At 46.5% G+C, this 15,000-nt stretch overlaps 1 protein-coding gene across 1 annotated transcript in view; it reads left to right on the top strand.

The window, feature by feature from the left end:
* The window catches only part of LOC135811728 (tyrosine-protein kinase receptor-like), a 30,801-nt gene that overhangs the window by 15,713 nt on the left and 88 nt on the right, over nucleotides 1-15,000 (top strand). The window contains exons 12-24 of the mRNA XM_065324968.1: nucleotides 519-621; nucleotides 950-1,198; nucleotides 1,613-1,712; nucleotides 2,063-2,116; nucleotides 2,716-2,806; nucleotides 3,720-3,784; nucleotides 4,249-4,378; nucleotides 5,364-5,458; nucleotides 6,792-6,889; nucleotides 9,935-9,962; nucleotides 10,884-10,991; nucleotides 11,434-11,571; nucleotides 12,200-15,000. The exon at nucleotides 12,200-15,000 is cut by the window's right edge and continues 88 nt beyond it. Of these exons, the coding sequence (XP_065181040.1) occupies nucleotides 519-621; nucleotides 950-1,198; nucleotides 1,613-1,712; nucleotides 2,063-2,116; nucleotides 2,716-2,806; nucleotides 3,720-3,784; nucleotides 4,249-4,378; nucleotides 5,364-5,458; nucleotides 6,792-6,889; nucleotides 9,935-9,962; nucleotides 10,884-10,991; nucleotides 11,434-11,571; nucleotides 12,200-13,052 (2,112 nt within the window). The 3' untranslated portion in view covers nucleotides 13,053-15,000. The remainder of the gene's footprint in view (nucleotides 1-518; nucleotides 622-949; nucleotides 1,199-1,612; nucleotides 1,713-2,062; nucleotides 2,117-2,715; nucleotides 2,807-3,719; nucleotides 3,785-4,248; nucleotides 4,379-5,363; nucleotides 5,459-6,791; nucleotides 6,890-9,934; nucleotides 9,963-10,883; nucleotides 10,992-11,433; nucleotides 11,572-12,199) is intronic.

Genomic DNA, 15,000 nt, shown 5'->3' on the forward strand with positions numbered 1-15,000 from the left:
ATTCCGAAGTGCTGAATTATGTGTTAGGAATGATCAACGAAGTGATCTTGTAGAATGAATTGCAGTAGCAAATTAGCGTTTTGAATCAGTCCTCGTTCAGAACGAAGAGTAAATGAATCGACCTATCAACCTTTCCATTTTCAATACCTGAACCAACAGGATTTGTATGTAAGTTGATCCATTAGTTTAGTGATAATAACAATTTGATTTCAGCTGGTCCTATCAATTATCACCGCAATTAATAGGACAAGCTGAAATTGAATTGTTATTATCATTAAACTAATGGATCAACTTGCATACAAGTAGATATGGTATGCTTTCCAATGGATAAAGAGAGTTGGAAAGCTTGTGTCTTTGTGGGTAACTTGAACATTTGGGCTCATGCTAAATCACACCGATTTTTGGGGTTGCCATTGCCGAGCCACCGTGCTAACAGCAGAGACCTTTCTGTATGTTATTGCTGTGAAAGTAGACTACAAAGATTTTTCATTATGTTGTTAACATGTTCTGCCTTACAGGCAAGCATACAATCGTACTACGTGGTGGACAAATACTTTGGACCACTGCAGAAGTCGTCCATCATCACTTACTCGCTGGTCGATATTCCAGTCTATCTCAAGGGTTCGTGAGGCAGTAAAGTTGCCAGTCCAGATGTCGTGTGTGCGTGCGTGTATCTGCGTATTTGTGTGTGCATGCGTGCATGTGTGAGTGGAGAGTGTGTGGCATATTCTATGCGTTGCTGTTCATGGGACTTCATTGTGACCGGTTCTCAGCTGATGAGACGTAACGAGGTCGAAACAGCTACATGTACTTCGAGTAGCTGTCCGCGGATTGTTTGCTTCAATGTAAATGATGTTTCGGTGTTGTTACGTATGTGTTTATGTGAAGAATGAATTCGTATGGAATCTAGTTTCATTTTTCATCCTGATATTGTTTATCTTACTGGCAGATCCATCCAAGGAGGATAATGATCACACTTCTCCACCTAGCAATACCTCAACACCACCCCATACTGCCTTTGCAAACACCATGTCATCAAAGAACACCGCTACCTCGCGCTCTCCAGGCCGCATACCACACACCTCCGTCAGCGCCGTTGCCGACGGTCAGTCAGTTGCCATGGAGATAATCGTGCCGGTCGTCATGGTGATTCTGCTGGCGGTGATGGGCGTTGGTGGGCTGATCTTCATACGCATGTGTAAGTCGTTTTCCTGCGTACAGGAGCAGCGCTCCTGGTTTGAGTTGTAAGCAGCTACATGGAGTTGGTTGGTACTTGTGTCCAGATGCAGGTGCGGTCTACGTTATTGGATGATCCACCCTGCCCGTCCGCATTTAGTCACGATCTGATCTGAAAGCTCAAAAGAATCCACCTTAAATGACTGTCTGCATTCAAAGTAGGCTTTTAAATCCTCTCTCCATTCATTCAGAACTAGATTTGATAGCGCTTGAGCTCAAGGGAATGCATCCGAAAAGACAACTGTATCCGCATTATTTCGGACCAGATCTGAAAGTGGGCGAGCTCAAAAGAATGCACCCGCTCTGACACAGACCATGAGTGGAGAGGTTGTTGTGAGTCTCTATGGGTGTATGCATGTGTTGCTAACGTGCACAGGGAGATACCAGAAGTGGCGGCCACGCTGTGTTGCCAAGAACAGCACGCTGGAGAAGCTCCATCAGCTGCCAGTTCAGACAATCACCAACGATGGTTACCAGTAAGTTGTTGTGCATTTATGTCAATAAAAACACAATGATGGTGCCACCGCTTCTATGCGGACAATATCAAGATGATTTCATTTCAGGGATTTCCCAACACAGCAATATATCCCGAAACGAAATTCTCCGATGTGTGTGTGTGGGTGGGGGAAGAGGCTGTTGGTGATTTTTGTTCATGGAGTATCGGAGGGGGGGGGGGGGGGGAGGGCTGTACATGATTTGTGTTCATGCACGGTGGGGGGACGGGGACACTACCAGGTTCTGGGCGATTACTTGGAACAAAAGTTGTGACGTGGTAGCTCCTCTGGCCAATATTTGGTGTTTCTTCTGAAATTTCCTTCCTTTCTAGAGCTCTGAAAAGTGACTGGCCAGCTGTGAGACGTAATTGTATCAATCTGGAATTGTAAGTTAGCTGCATTGGGTTATCTTCTGCTGGTTGCTGTGGGATGGGCACACTTATTCTCTGCATACCGCTGCAAGAAAGCATAGTTATCATCACTGCATTGCACCACATTCAATTTGATATCTTTATCCTGGCAAGTCTGTGTTATCATACTTGTTTCTGGGGAGGGGGGGGGGGGGGGCGGGGAGGGTAGGGCGGGAGGACACAATACAGAGTATTCATGTACAGTGAAACCTGTGACTACACCGTCACTAGAGACCACCGTGACTAGCGACCAGCCTGGTACTACAGACCACTTCACCAGGCACGGACGGTCCCACATTCATATTATGGTTGCGCAGTGCAAACCTCTAACTCAGGACCACCTGCCACTAAAGACCGCTTTCTCCGGCCCCAAGGGGTGGTCGTTAGTTACAGGTTTTACTGTACGTGGTGTTGGCTATTCCCTTGGAAAACGTTCATGATGTTGTGCGCCGAAAGACGATATTGAATCATAAGTTGGTCTGCTGGTGGTGGTTCTGAATGGCAAAATTTTGAGTTGAAATTCATATCGAAGTTCATAGTTCATTGTTCATTGTTTGATCCTGATGGTCTTATAGACAACTTGGAAGTGGACAGTTTGGTGAGGTCTACAAGGCTACCGTCACCAATCTGATACCGCGCGAAGCAGCCACACAAGTCGCCGTCAAGGTAACCACACTGCAGTCTACATGCAAGCTAGAGAAGTGTTGACGAATACACCTGTACACGGTGTTGCTGTAATGTGGGTAACTTGCCGCAAGAAGCTCTCGTGTTTTTCAAAAACAGAAAACAGACTGGTTTATTGTCAGAGACGTTTCTGAATTTGCTCTGCAGTAGGCTGCAACATACTGTAATTTCACAAATTTTCGGTGTACTTTTATTATCGGTACTTTCGGTGCATCTGTTTCATACCTAAAATTTCAATACACCGAACAAACACTAACACACATAAACCAATAGGGAACTGCTTCTCTTTGACTAAATGTTCTGTTCACCTAACCTGGCCTTTTGCCCCTACACCGAAAATATTGACCACCGAAAATTTCTGAAATTAGAGTATGTGTTGATCGTGAGGTTGCAATATGCATGTGGGTCGTGACGTGACGTTTTAGGTGTAGTTTTCTTGCCAGTTGTCATCATAATCTCAGGGGAATATCACCAGAGCTGCGGAAATGATAATTATAAGTAGTTATCCATGTGTACATTGACAAGAATTTTGTATTTAGGACAGTTGTTAGCATTTGCATTGATCGATAAATCCTGAAAATTTCCGGTAGCTGTTTCATATGTCCAAGAAACAACAGTTATACGGAGTGTGATCTTTCTCTTGAATACTGTAGAACGGGCAATTTTAGCGACTATTAATTTTAGCGTTTTCCAATTGTCAACCGGTTAGCGACGTTTTATTTAAGCGATTTTCAGCGATTTTACTCACGGATCACCAGTGCACTACTGTGTCTCAACGGATTAGTGACTTGAAACTTTAGCAAAAATGAGTCGATCGCTAAATTCGGTAGGGTTTTTACGTCGCTAAAATCACCCGTTCTACAGTAATTATCATTTCTGATTTCTGCATGCCCAGGTACTCAAGCAAGGATCGTCGCCTAAGGATGAACATGACTTTCTACTGGAGGCAACCCATCTCAAGTAAGCGGTGTACAGTGAACTTGTAACCCTTTTTCGTGCGAATATCCAATAAACTTACCGAGAGGAGGGCATGTGATGTCATCCGTGTTAACGAAAGAATGTTCGTTAAGCCAAAGAATATTCGGCTGCTGGGTTCTGATATTCGTTTCACCACTACTTTTGTTTGCTATGGCGAATGTCCAGGCCCGAACTTGTGATGGAACGTGAAGTTATTTTCTATGAAGAGACCCATTTTTGTAGTTGGTGAAGTGAAGTGTTCTACCTGTTTAGGCAGCTGCAATACTTACTAGGAGCCGCACAAACATCACTTCAGGTTCTCCAGGCTAAACACACAGTTGTATCTGGCAGTGGGAGCTTTTAACACCAGTGGAGTACGCAACGGAACTAATTTGATCATGCATACACCATACAGTGCGCACATCAGACACATTCTCTTTTTTTTGGCTTGTCGTTTTGTCCGGTAGGAATTTCCGTCACCCTAACGTGATTCGCTTGCTTGGTGTGTGTCTGGACGAGCACCCAAAGATGATAATTCTTGAGCTGATGGACGGTGGAGATCTGCTGTCGTACCTGCAAGCCAACCAACCTGGTGCTGTGAGTTTGCACGTACAGTAAAAGCTGTGACTAACGACCACCCCTTGGGGCCAGAGAAAGCGGTCTTTAGTGGCAGGTGGTCCTTAGTTAGAGGTTTGCACCGCACAACCATTATATGAATGTGAGACTGTTCGTGCCTGGCTAAGTGGTCTTTAGTACCAGGCTGGTCGCTAGCCACGGTGGTCTTTAGTTACAGGTTTTACTGTAGAACCAGGCTGGTCGCTAGTCACGGTGGTCTTTAGTTACAGGTTTTACTGTAGTAGCCAACCTATTCAGGTGGTCACAGGACAGTGGGTAGTGGGCAAGGGGGGTGGGGGGTGGTACCACTGCGGGTGCCCCTGCCCCTCCCAACTTAAGAAAAACGGATTTCTGGCCAACAGGGCATGTTTCAGCGCTCTTTTATTGCTTTTTTGGATGAATTGGGCGGACCATCCTGGACAATAAGTGGTACTAGTACCTTCATTGTCGTACTTATTGTACTGTGTGTGACACCCCTGCTATTTTTACATGTACACGTACAGACACCTGCTGGAATTTCCCTTTACGGCACTTGACCTGAGCAGGCTTGGGCAGCGAAATTCCGATTTTCTACTCCATAGTCGTGCGTGGGTTTAGCGGCCACACTTCCTCCAGTATCAACACATTCCTTTACACGAGGCGTGTGAAAAAAATGTTCTGTGCACTGTCTGTGCCATTTCTCTTTCCCCTAACGCAGCCCATTGTCTTAGATTTCACCGATATACTAGTAATAATGTATTGTCGATATGTGCAGGCTACAAAAAAAACTCCAGGGTAGCTGTTTATCATAATCCTCCCTACACGTCTTTTCTTACTCTTTTTTCTTTGTCAGCTTTCCTGGTGGTTATGTGCTTTTTCAAGTAAATAAAAAAAATAAAAAAATAAAAAACACTCTTTAAAACGAGATAATTGTGCTGCTGTTAGTGTCTCTGGTTCTGTGCTTGCTTGTTGTCCTGCCGTTTCTCAGGCGCGACCAGCCTGGGATGATGCAGAGTACATAGACATTGCACTGGATATCACAGCCGGTCTCCGATACCTGGAAACGGAGAAATACGTGCACAGGTACGGATTACCTTTCTCGGTCCTAAACACTCGTACACGGTCTCTCTGCTTCAAGTGTCAGCCCTGTAGCCTAGGCCGTTGGTGTATTCAATCTCTCTCTCTCTCTCTCTCTCTCTCTCTCTCTCTCTCTCTCTCTCTCTCTCTCTCTCTCTCTCTCTCTCTCTCTCTCCCTCTCTCTTTCTCTCTCTGCTATTGGCGCGCCTGGTTGTGATGAAGCCGAGACCCAAGGTCGGCAGAGCATCCCAGACCACGCCACCACTCCCCTTATTCATGCCTCACACATGACGGGTTTACGTGGCTCTAGTAAAAAAAAAAAAAAAAATGTACAGCAGTCTATGCTCAGTTGACCGTGCGTAAATCTGTATACTGTCCTAAGTGAAATGCTAGCCTCTCCATTCTTCACGCTCCATTTGTCGGTGGCTGACAGTAGTGTATGCACCAAATAAAAGGAAATATTGACTTTTCAACCACGCTGTGAGATATAAAAAAGAGTTGGTGGACAAGCCGTTGATTATTCACTCTCATTGTAATATCAAAAAGTATTCTTTCTAGACCAAAGAGTGGTATATTTGATAACATTTAATAACGATAGAATTTTTTTTTTTTTTAATGATACTTCTCCAGACGTTTCGTTGTTCTGAACAACATCGTCAGTGGATAAAGAATGGAGGGCTTTGGGTGGTGGCACGGGTTAATAGGGAGTGATGGTGGTGAGATGAGGTGAGGTGAGAAGGTGAAGGTGGGAAATACATGTATCTAAGTTAATGGTGAAGGTTAGGTGCGGGTCGATACAGGTGGGAAGGGGTACACCCTTCGGGTAGAAGTGTAGGTTGGTAGAAGGTGTTGGTGTGCGTAGAAGGTGGAGTGGCGTAATGGAAGTGTCGGGTTGATAAATGTGGGAGAGAGTCTAGGTAGGGTGTGGATCAGCAATAGGTGTTGGTGTATGTGGTGGGTAGAGGTGTGTGTGTGTGTGTGTGTGCGTGCGAAAAAGAGTAAGGTAGTGAGTATTGGTATGCGTGGAAGGAAGATGTGACAGAAGGTGTGCGCTATAGGCAAGGGGTGCAGGAATATTCTGAGGTGGTGGGTGGGACTAAAACAGGAGGTTGTGATTCATCTAGTGATATATATAATATTAGCAATAGCAGCAGTATATACAAAGAGGCGTGTGTGTGTGTATGCGTGTGCGTTTGCAAGCTTTTTGGTAGTGTAGTGTGTTGGGGGGGGGGGGGGGGAGACAGCACCGGGTGCTATATGCCTGCCGTTGAGCCCAGCGCCAACAACCAGTCAGCTGTTCTACTTCTCACAGACCATGTTCACTGTCCATACTCTGCAGGGACGTGGCGGCAAGAAATTGCCTGGTTTCCTTCTGCCCAAAGAACAGCAGTCTTGCTGTCAAGCCATCCAGCAGTGGGAGGATTGTCAAAATAGCAGGTAAGGTCTAATTTGAAACACTAGCCTCCAGACAGTGATTTCCCTTTTTTCACTATTTAAAATACAAAGACAAGGTAATAAAAAAGTCTGAAGAAAATGTTGAACAGGGCTCTGCTGGGATGACAGCTATACCATAGCTCAGTTGCTAGAGCATCGCTGACCTCAAGTGAAGGTCCCTGTTTCAAGTCCTGGTGGTGACAGTCAATTTTTCTTCGGACCTTTCTCGTTTGCATCTTTCCGTCAACCAATGAACAAGGTCATAAATGTTTCCCATTTTGCCCTGGAATGCTAGCCGTTAAGGCTAGGAATAGTAGTATTAAGAGAGCAAGTCTGAGAATACCAAAGTATGTCATTGTGTGCAAGTCCATCTCTCCGATTTTCTCAAAATTTGCAGGTCAGTTCCCTTTGGGGTGTAGATCTACTGTGCAAAGCCCTTGAAACTGGCATACCCCTAAGGGCCGATTCCCACTACGGTACCGTGAGTGCCGTGCCGTGAGTACCATGGTGATTTGCTCACGTGAGGGGCAGTTTTGGCGCGAGTTCATTCCGTGGCTCCTGCCGTACCGCACCGTGGACATTCCGGTGCCGAGGGCCTCTGGGGGGTGGAAATGGCATGCCGTGGTATTCCGCGAGGTCGAATGCAGTGAGTAGTAGGTATTTTACTACTCCCTGAAAGGAAGTTTTTTCTTTCTTTTGTATTTGTGGTACGAAGTTTTTTCTTGGCTTTTGGCTTTTCGATTGGTTGATTCTTGAGCTTTCTCCAGTCTCTCCCCATCCCCCGCTATTTTCCCTCAGGACCAAAGTCAGAAATTGATAAAAAAAAAATGGTGATCCGGCCTGCCGACGGAATGCACGGAATGACTGTGCGCAGGTGTAAATCACTCTCAGCTTCAAGCTCGTACCGTGGGGTACACGTGATCTACCCAAATCGTCGGCACGGCACTCACGGTACTGTAGTGGGAATCGGCCCTAAACAATTTGCAATTTCAAACAATGATCGAAAAAATCACACGATTTATGGGTCTACAAACGGGTCATGCCACAGCGTACACGAACAAGCTACGAACAAAACTCCATCAAGCCAACGTTCCCTCACCTTAGAAGAGTTTCTGGGACAGTGCCGCTTAGCCACTCCAGCATCCCAGAAGACGGGGGCCATAAACCCCTGACGCAACAAATAATTGTCTTGAAAATAGCCGATTTACAAGCCCTGATAAAACTATGAGCTACGTCCCCAACTAGCTAGAATTATACACCGGCAGATAGTAGAACACCTCTTCTAGCACTGAGGACGTGTCCCTCATCTTCGTTCTTGGGTTTTCTTGAAATAAACAAATTTGTACATTTCCACACCATCATGCTGAAACACGGCCAAACTCATATGTGCGTCTTCTCAGCAATTTCTACTCCAACACTAATCCGAAAGCTGCAGAACAAGGTGTATTGTTGACTCTGACAAGGAAGAACAGCGGTAATCACTTGTCACTCCTAACGACAAGCTTCTCCTTGTGGAACTCACAAAATTCTGAAGCAATGATGACGTTGCATGGTTTGACCAATGAAATCATTGTGCAGATGATCCTGTTTTCTTGGCCTGTGGTCCCTGATGGCCGACAATCTAGCAATTCCCACACTGATGATGAGACCGATGAACGTACACATCTTGTGAGTTGGCTTCATCAACTGGCACATGGTTTTGGACTCCTCGATGCGTAGCATACCGGTTTGCATCGGTAACCGGGATTGGACAGGTAATATTCCACAGTAAGCCAAAGGATAATGATGGTGTCAGGATGCTTCCTGCTTCAATCACAGTGTTGGTTCCTGCAGCTGTGCTGGATTTGAGTACCTTGATATATTGAGGTATGTCAGTAGTTATCCCTGTCAAATTGTCATCAGCTTAGTTGTGCTGGTTCGCTACACTGCCTCCACGATACTCTTTCCTGTGACCTCCCCGTTATGCAGTTGGCTGAGTGGTTCCAGCAGTGGCTGCACAATCTGTCGCATTACTTCGCTTTACATGCCACATCTGCACTGTACTCTAGCTCCGCTACGAGCTGCACATCCGATTTGAAGTTCTGTTCCTGACAGAGCTGGAGGAGCTGCAGGATTCACTGATGCAGCAATGTTGTACGAATCATCCCGCTGCTCTCTTCTTCACCTGGGCTTTGTCACCGGGCCAATACCACACAGGTGTTGTTAGTTTCTCTGTTGGACAGCAGTTCAAGAGGCTCACTAGCTCAGGCAGCCAGCGCACGAGCCCCGTCTAAAGGCACGTCTGTCAGCAGCAGAGGGGCGGTCACAATCGGAAGTCAACTCACCATCGGCACTCTTGTCGACCTAAATATTTTCTTCAGGTGTTAGCTCGAGGTGGAACCTCGTCATCATTCCTGCTCAATACCGTAGAAACCTCGTTAAAAGAAGAGCACTGGCAAAGTTGAATTTTGCTTTAGAAGAACTAACATTCATGACTATTGGATAAATCACTGTGTATTCACTGGGTATAAAATGTAGATAAGAAAACTCCCGTTACACTCAAACCTCGTTAGGACGAACTTCAAGGGACTGAACATGTTTGTTTGTCTTTCCGGGTTATTCTTGAGCCTGAAAATTCCGTGCTCCAGAGATCGAAAAGATATTGAATGTGCTAAGTCGATTCTCGGGTCCATTTTAGCAAAAAACGCGGAACATTAGAAAAATCCTGAATTTTGTTTGAAATGCACTGCATACTGGAGTGTAGGCAAGTTGCCTGCAAATACTGATTCAGCCAAAGAAAAGCACTGAAATTGGCTGTGTTGTACCCACTCTGCACTGGTGCGGTCAGCTTTGTATTATGAGCCCCAATGGGTTGAACGCAAGTGTGTGTGTGTGTGTGTGTGTGTCTGTATGTGTGTGTGTATGTGTATGTGTGTGTGTGTGTGTGCGCGTGTGTGTGTGTGTGTGTGTGCACGCTTTCATGCGTACGTACATGTGTGTGTATGTGTGTGTGCGTTCATGCGTACGTACACGTACGTGTGTGTTTCTACACAATCTCCGTTTGCACAGACTTTGGACTGGCAAGGGACATTGACCAGTGAGTTTTGGCACTAAACAGGCTGACTTGCTTCTGTACGGGTGCCATTGGGCAAAGCTGCAAGGTTCTGCGAAACCTTCTGTGTGAGCGGTTATGCGAGGCTGCGTAGGGGTTTCTGCTAGGTGTTGGGTAACATCTTGTCTCTCAGCCTACATCCCCTTTCCAGCAAGATACATGCGTATGCATCACTTTTAGGGCTACTTGGAATATTGACCGAGTCAATGAAGTATGAATTTGCCTTCATTTTGCAGGGTAGTCGCCATAGACCTATGATCCCCTAGCCAATCCTGGATTGCGCTGCAAAACTGACTTGGTGAACTAGCAAGGCAGACCGATCCTGGAAACCGATTTCCAGCTATTCCTGCTTATCTGCATCCTAGCCTTTCATGAACAGCGTAGTAGGAGCGTGAGTTACGAAGTCTGACGAAAATTTTGAATGGTCTTTGCTGGAATGTAGCTCAGTGGCTAGAGCATCGCTGGCCTCAAGGGAAAGTCCCTGGTTCGAATCCTGGTGGGTAACAGTCACTTTTCCCTTCAGACTTTTTCCGTTTGTATCTTTCCCTCAAACCGGTGAACGTAGTAATGTGTTAAGTTAGCCCATGTTTCGATTGGCCGATGCTGTGTATCATTATCTTTGCACATCCTTCTGTACAGTTACCACTAAATCTTCGATGTGCTTCAGGAGCAAGGAAACAGAAATTAAAGACCGGGTGAACAATGAAGGGTGTGCTAGTACAAAATCCGTACCAACCTTCAGGGACAAAATAGGCGGTGTACAGCTTTCAGGTCCGCAAAGCACCCGATTTGCGTAGAACAAAATGATGACAGATGTTATCGCAATGGCATTTCCACCGGAATGTTGTGTCGCTCACTCAAATTACTGCTGTCTCTCGTCTTGGTGTGTATGTCATCGCCGCGTAGACGCCACTACTACCGCCTCTTACCGGATAGGGAAGCGCTGTTGCCGCTGAGATGGTTGGCACCAGAGTCACTGCAGAAGAAGATCTTCACTACCAAATCTGACGTCTGGTGAGTACAAACAATCAGCAGACATTCTGCTGCTGTGGTGCTGTGAAAATTATTGTATATTTTCCCCAGCTTGGAGTTCATTGGTTTGTTCGTTGGAGCTGCAGCGAACCCAGCTCCTCATTTCGCAAAACATTATTTTGAGTCTGCTCTGAAATAGGATATTGAGCGCTTTCAGGGTAATCGTGCATAGCATGATCCTTGCTATAGCGTGTGCATGTATCCTACTGTCCCTGGCTATGGTATACTAATTTAGAGTGTCATTGCACCGACTGCTTTGCTATGTCCATGGTGGGTGATGTGGAAGTGATCAGGGACACACAGAGAGTTAGCAACAGCCTTCATTGCATCATCCGTCATGTCTGTGTTTGTGTGCGTGTGTGTGTGTGTGTGTGTGTGCGTGTGTGTGCGTGTATGCGTGTGTGCATGTTTGTTTGTGCACCAGGTCGTTTGGAATACTTCTGTGGGAGATCTACACCTATGGCCAGTTGCCATACGGTGAGAAGACCCAGGGACATGAGATCTACACGTTTGTCCTGATGGGTGGCACACTGGACCAGCCACAGTTCTGCCCGAATGCCATGTGAGTACATGCACCCTCCTGCTCAATGAAATCCAGTCGCAGCACTCAAGTTTGCGCCCTGCACCATTTCACAGCCCGGTGTTCACGAGTCTCGCACTGCACGGCGCCCGGCGCGTACTTGAGTGACTCGACTGGATTTCATTACTTGAGTGACTCGCCTGGATTTCATTACTTCAGTGACTTGAGTGGATTTCATTACTTGAGTGACTCGACTGGATTTCATTGCTTGAGTGACTTGAGTGGATTTCATTACTTGAGTGACTCGACTGGATTTCATTACTTGAGTGACTTGAGTGGATTTCATTGCTTGAAGGACTCGACTGGCTGGGTGACAGCCTTTCACCTCGCTTGTATGTCTACAGTGCTCTGGTCAGTTGTGCATCGAGCACTCTGCTTCGACCTGCCTTGTTAGTTGCCAATACAATATTATGTGTGTACTCCGTGCGACGCTCGCTTTTTAATCGCAGTTAGAGCACACTGATTGTAATGCCTTGAGCTCCTCTGGTGAGATCTAGCAAGATCGAAACAGCCAGTCGTCTGGTTAAATACTCCTATGCGTTAGTTCAGGTGCAAGTTACCGAGTGCGATGCTCCGTGCGCTGTTCGTGTTCTGTTTGTGTTCTGTTTAGGTACAAACTGATGAAACACGCATGGGCTAAGTCACCTGCGGATCGTCCGACGTTCACCCAGCTCCGTGATCACCTATCCACCTTCCAGAATAGCCTGAGTCGGCGGAAGACGTTGCTGACGACCCTTGCTTCGTTTGCCAGTGTGAGCGGCATTGGCGAGGTGGAGCGTGCAAATCTGCCGCACATCCCGCCCTCGCAACGCGTCATGGTCGCACCACGCCCCAGCTCCGCACAGGGCAGTGTCTTCGACTCCGAGAGCATGGCAAGCGACTCGGAGAACGTCTTCGAGTCGCCTGCCGTCACACCTGCTGTCACGCCTCTGTCTCACCGGCGTACAGCAGCAGGGTTCCAGCCGCAGACACAGCCCAAGTTTAGCAGCGACTTCCTCACGATACCGGACGCTGCAATCTCAACGCGACAGCTGCAACAACACCAACCTCAGTCACGCAAGTCTCGCTGTGATTCTGCCACCGGCGATGGAATCGCAACAAGCGAGACATCACCGGTCAAGACTCTACGTGAATTCCCGGTTACGGCGAATGGAATCTCTAGTCCAGGTTATACGGCTGTCGTTAGTACTAGCCATAACCATCTTCCTCCGTTCGGCAGTACTGCATTAGAGCAGAGTACACCGAAGCAAAGACAATGCTCCCCCGAGTCCCACCCCACGCCACTGGTCATCACCGAGTTTGCATCGCGCAAGACACTCTCTCCCATCGTCAGCGCCAGCTCGACAACGGACGATGGGATGGAGCCGTCGTCGTCACTGCTGACAGGTGCACGCAGAAAGACCCGCAGCACCAACTCCTCCAGCAGTCGCCGAAAACCTTCTTACAGTGAGACATGTTTGTGAGTGTCCTACTGGCGACAATTGCATGGTTTACGCCTAGACGTCCACACCCAGGATATACCAACATCGCAAACTAGCTCAGTTCCCATACAGCAGTAAATCTTTCCTTCACATGATATTTATGTAGCATGCGTTTCATGGAGGAACTGGATGAATCGAACATTTCTGACAGCTACCAACTTATCAATCAATTGTATTGCCGGTTGTTACGCAAACGTGAGAACCCTACTTTACTTAGCAAGATTTTAACGTGGATGCTTGCAGGCATGAAAGTAAGTACACACACGCACGCACGTACGCACGCACGCACGCACACACACACACACACACACACACACACACACACACACACACACACACACACACACACACACACACACACACACACACACAAACATACACACACACACACACACACAAACATACACACACACACAAATCCACACATGCACACACACACACACACACACAAATACACACATGCACACACACACACACACACACACACACACACACACCAATACACACACGTGCACGTTCGGTAACACACGCAAGCAAAATCTTACCAGCTCTGATAAAATGGTGCTATGAAGTTAATCTAGTGCTACATGCGCTACATAGTGCATGGTCATAGATGTTACTTGAGTTTGCTGTCTTCGACTTGCCGAGTACGGTATAGTGTGCTGTGCAACCGAGTGCAATGAGAACGATGCCGAGAACGATGTACATGTAGATTTCCTGGCGGCAGACAGATGGAATATTCTTTCCACTGACTGCCGTCAGGCCCCGTCTCTTACTCTGTATGTAAACATGGTAAAAATTCACCTAGGGTTCCCAGTAAAAAGGCACCGCCTGTTGGGACTCCCCTAGTAAAATAATAAAATCTACTACTACTACTATAGTCTGTTTCAAAAAGATTTACAATCAGGTTTGGGTCTTAAAAAGTATGAAGATAAGGGAAATTTGGACAACAAAGTACATAGAATGGCTTGTTAGGACACGGCAAATTGTTCTGTGAAGGTTTCGGAACAATTGGATCAGCCGTTAAGGAGTTAGAATTTCGGCCAGGTTTCCGGCCTTTTCCCATGGTTTACAATTTGCCCAGGAAGCCAGTATCGATTTTTTATCAAAATCCACGATTTATCCCTTCCTTTTTGGCCTTGTGGTTATGAATGCTGTCTGCTGACCATGAAGTTGTGAGTTCAAATCCCAACCTATCCTCAAATCAAACTTTTTTTTTCATTGTTTTGGTGATCAAGCTGGTACAAGACAAAGAAGATGGCTGCACCAAACGACTTGTTGTTGGAGCTCGCGCTTCCTGCCGAACTGACTGACACTTGACTGGCTCACGCCATGTGAACACACCCACAACACTGCAATGGTGTGAGTGAATTATAATGGAAGTCATCGCGCTGTAGCTTTTTGAGATTTATTTTAGTATTTCAAGATCGCCAATTTATTTGAATTTAGCAGTCAACGCCGTCTTCTATCAGCGTTCACAAGCGTCTGCGTTTCTCAAAATGTCGTTGAAGTTACACGGACAGCTTTGCCAAGTCATGACCTTGGGAATGAGTCCGTGTCGATGTCGTTTTCGTCACACGGTGAGTAAATTGCATCGCAGCTCGAAGAAACTATTTTGGTCACAAAACGGACCCATGCAGCTCGTACAACACTTTCGTTTCGACATGTCAGCTCTGACCGTCCATTATCGATACGAGGAAGAACTCGTTTGTTGTAAACCAGACGTACATGACTGTGTCAACGTGAGTGAGTTGTCATTTTTCCTGCTTTCGCGCGGAATATTTCTTCGAGTTCACAGTGAGTTTTTCCAGGCAGCGCTCGAGTGCTCATACGGTAAGACGCCAAACTCCGCGGGCGATCGCCAGGATTGTAAATCTTTTTGAAACGGACTGTAGATTGAATTTTCAGATATTTAGTTTCCTTATGGCCT

Source organism: Sycon ciliatum, chromosome 3 (genome assembly GCF_964019385.1).
Source record: "Sycon ciliatum chromosome 3, ocSycCili1.1, whole genome shotgun sequence".
NCBI lineage: Eukaryota > Metazoa > Porifera > Calcarea > Leucosolenida > Sycettidae > Sycon > Sycon ciliatum.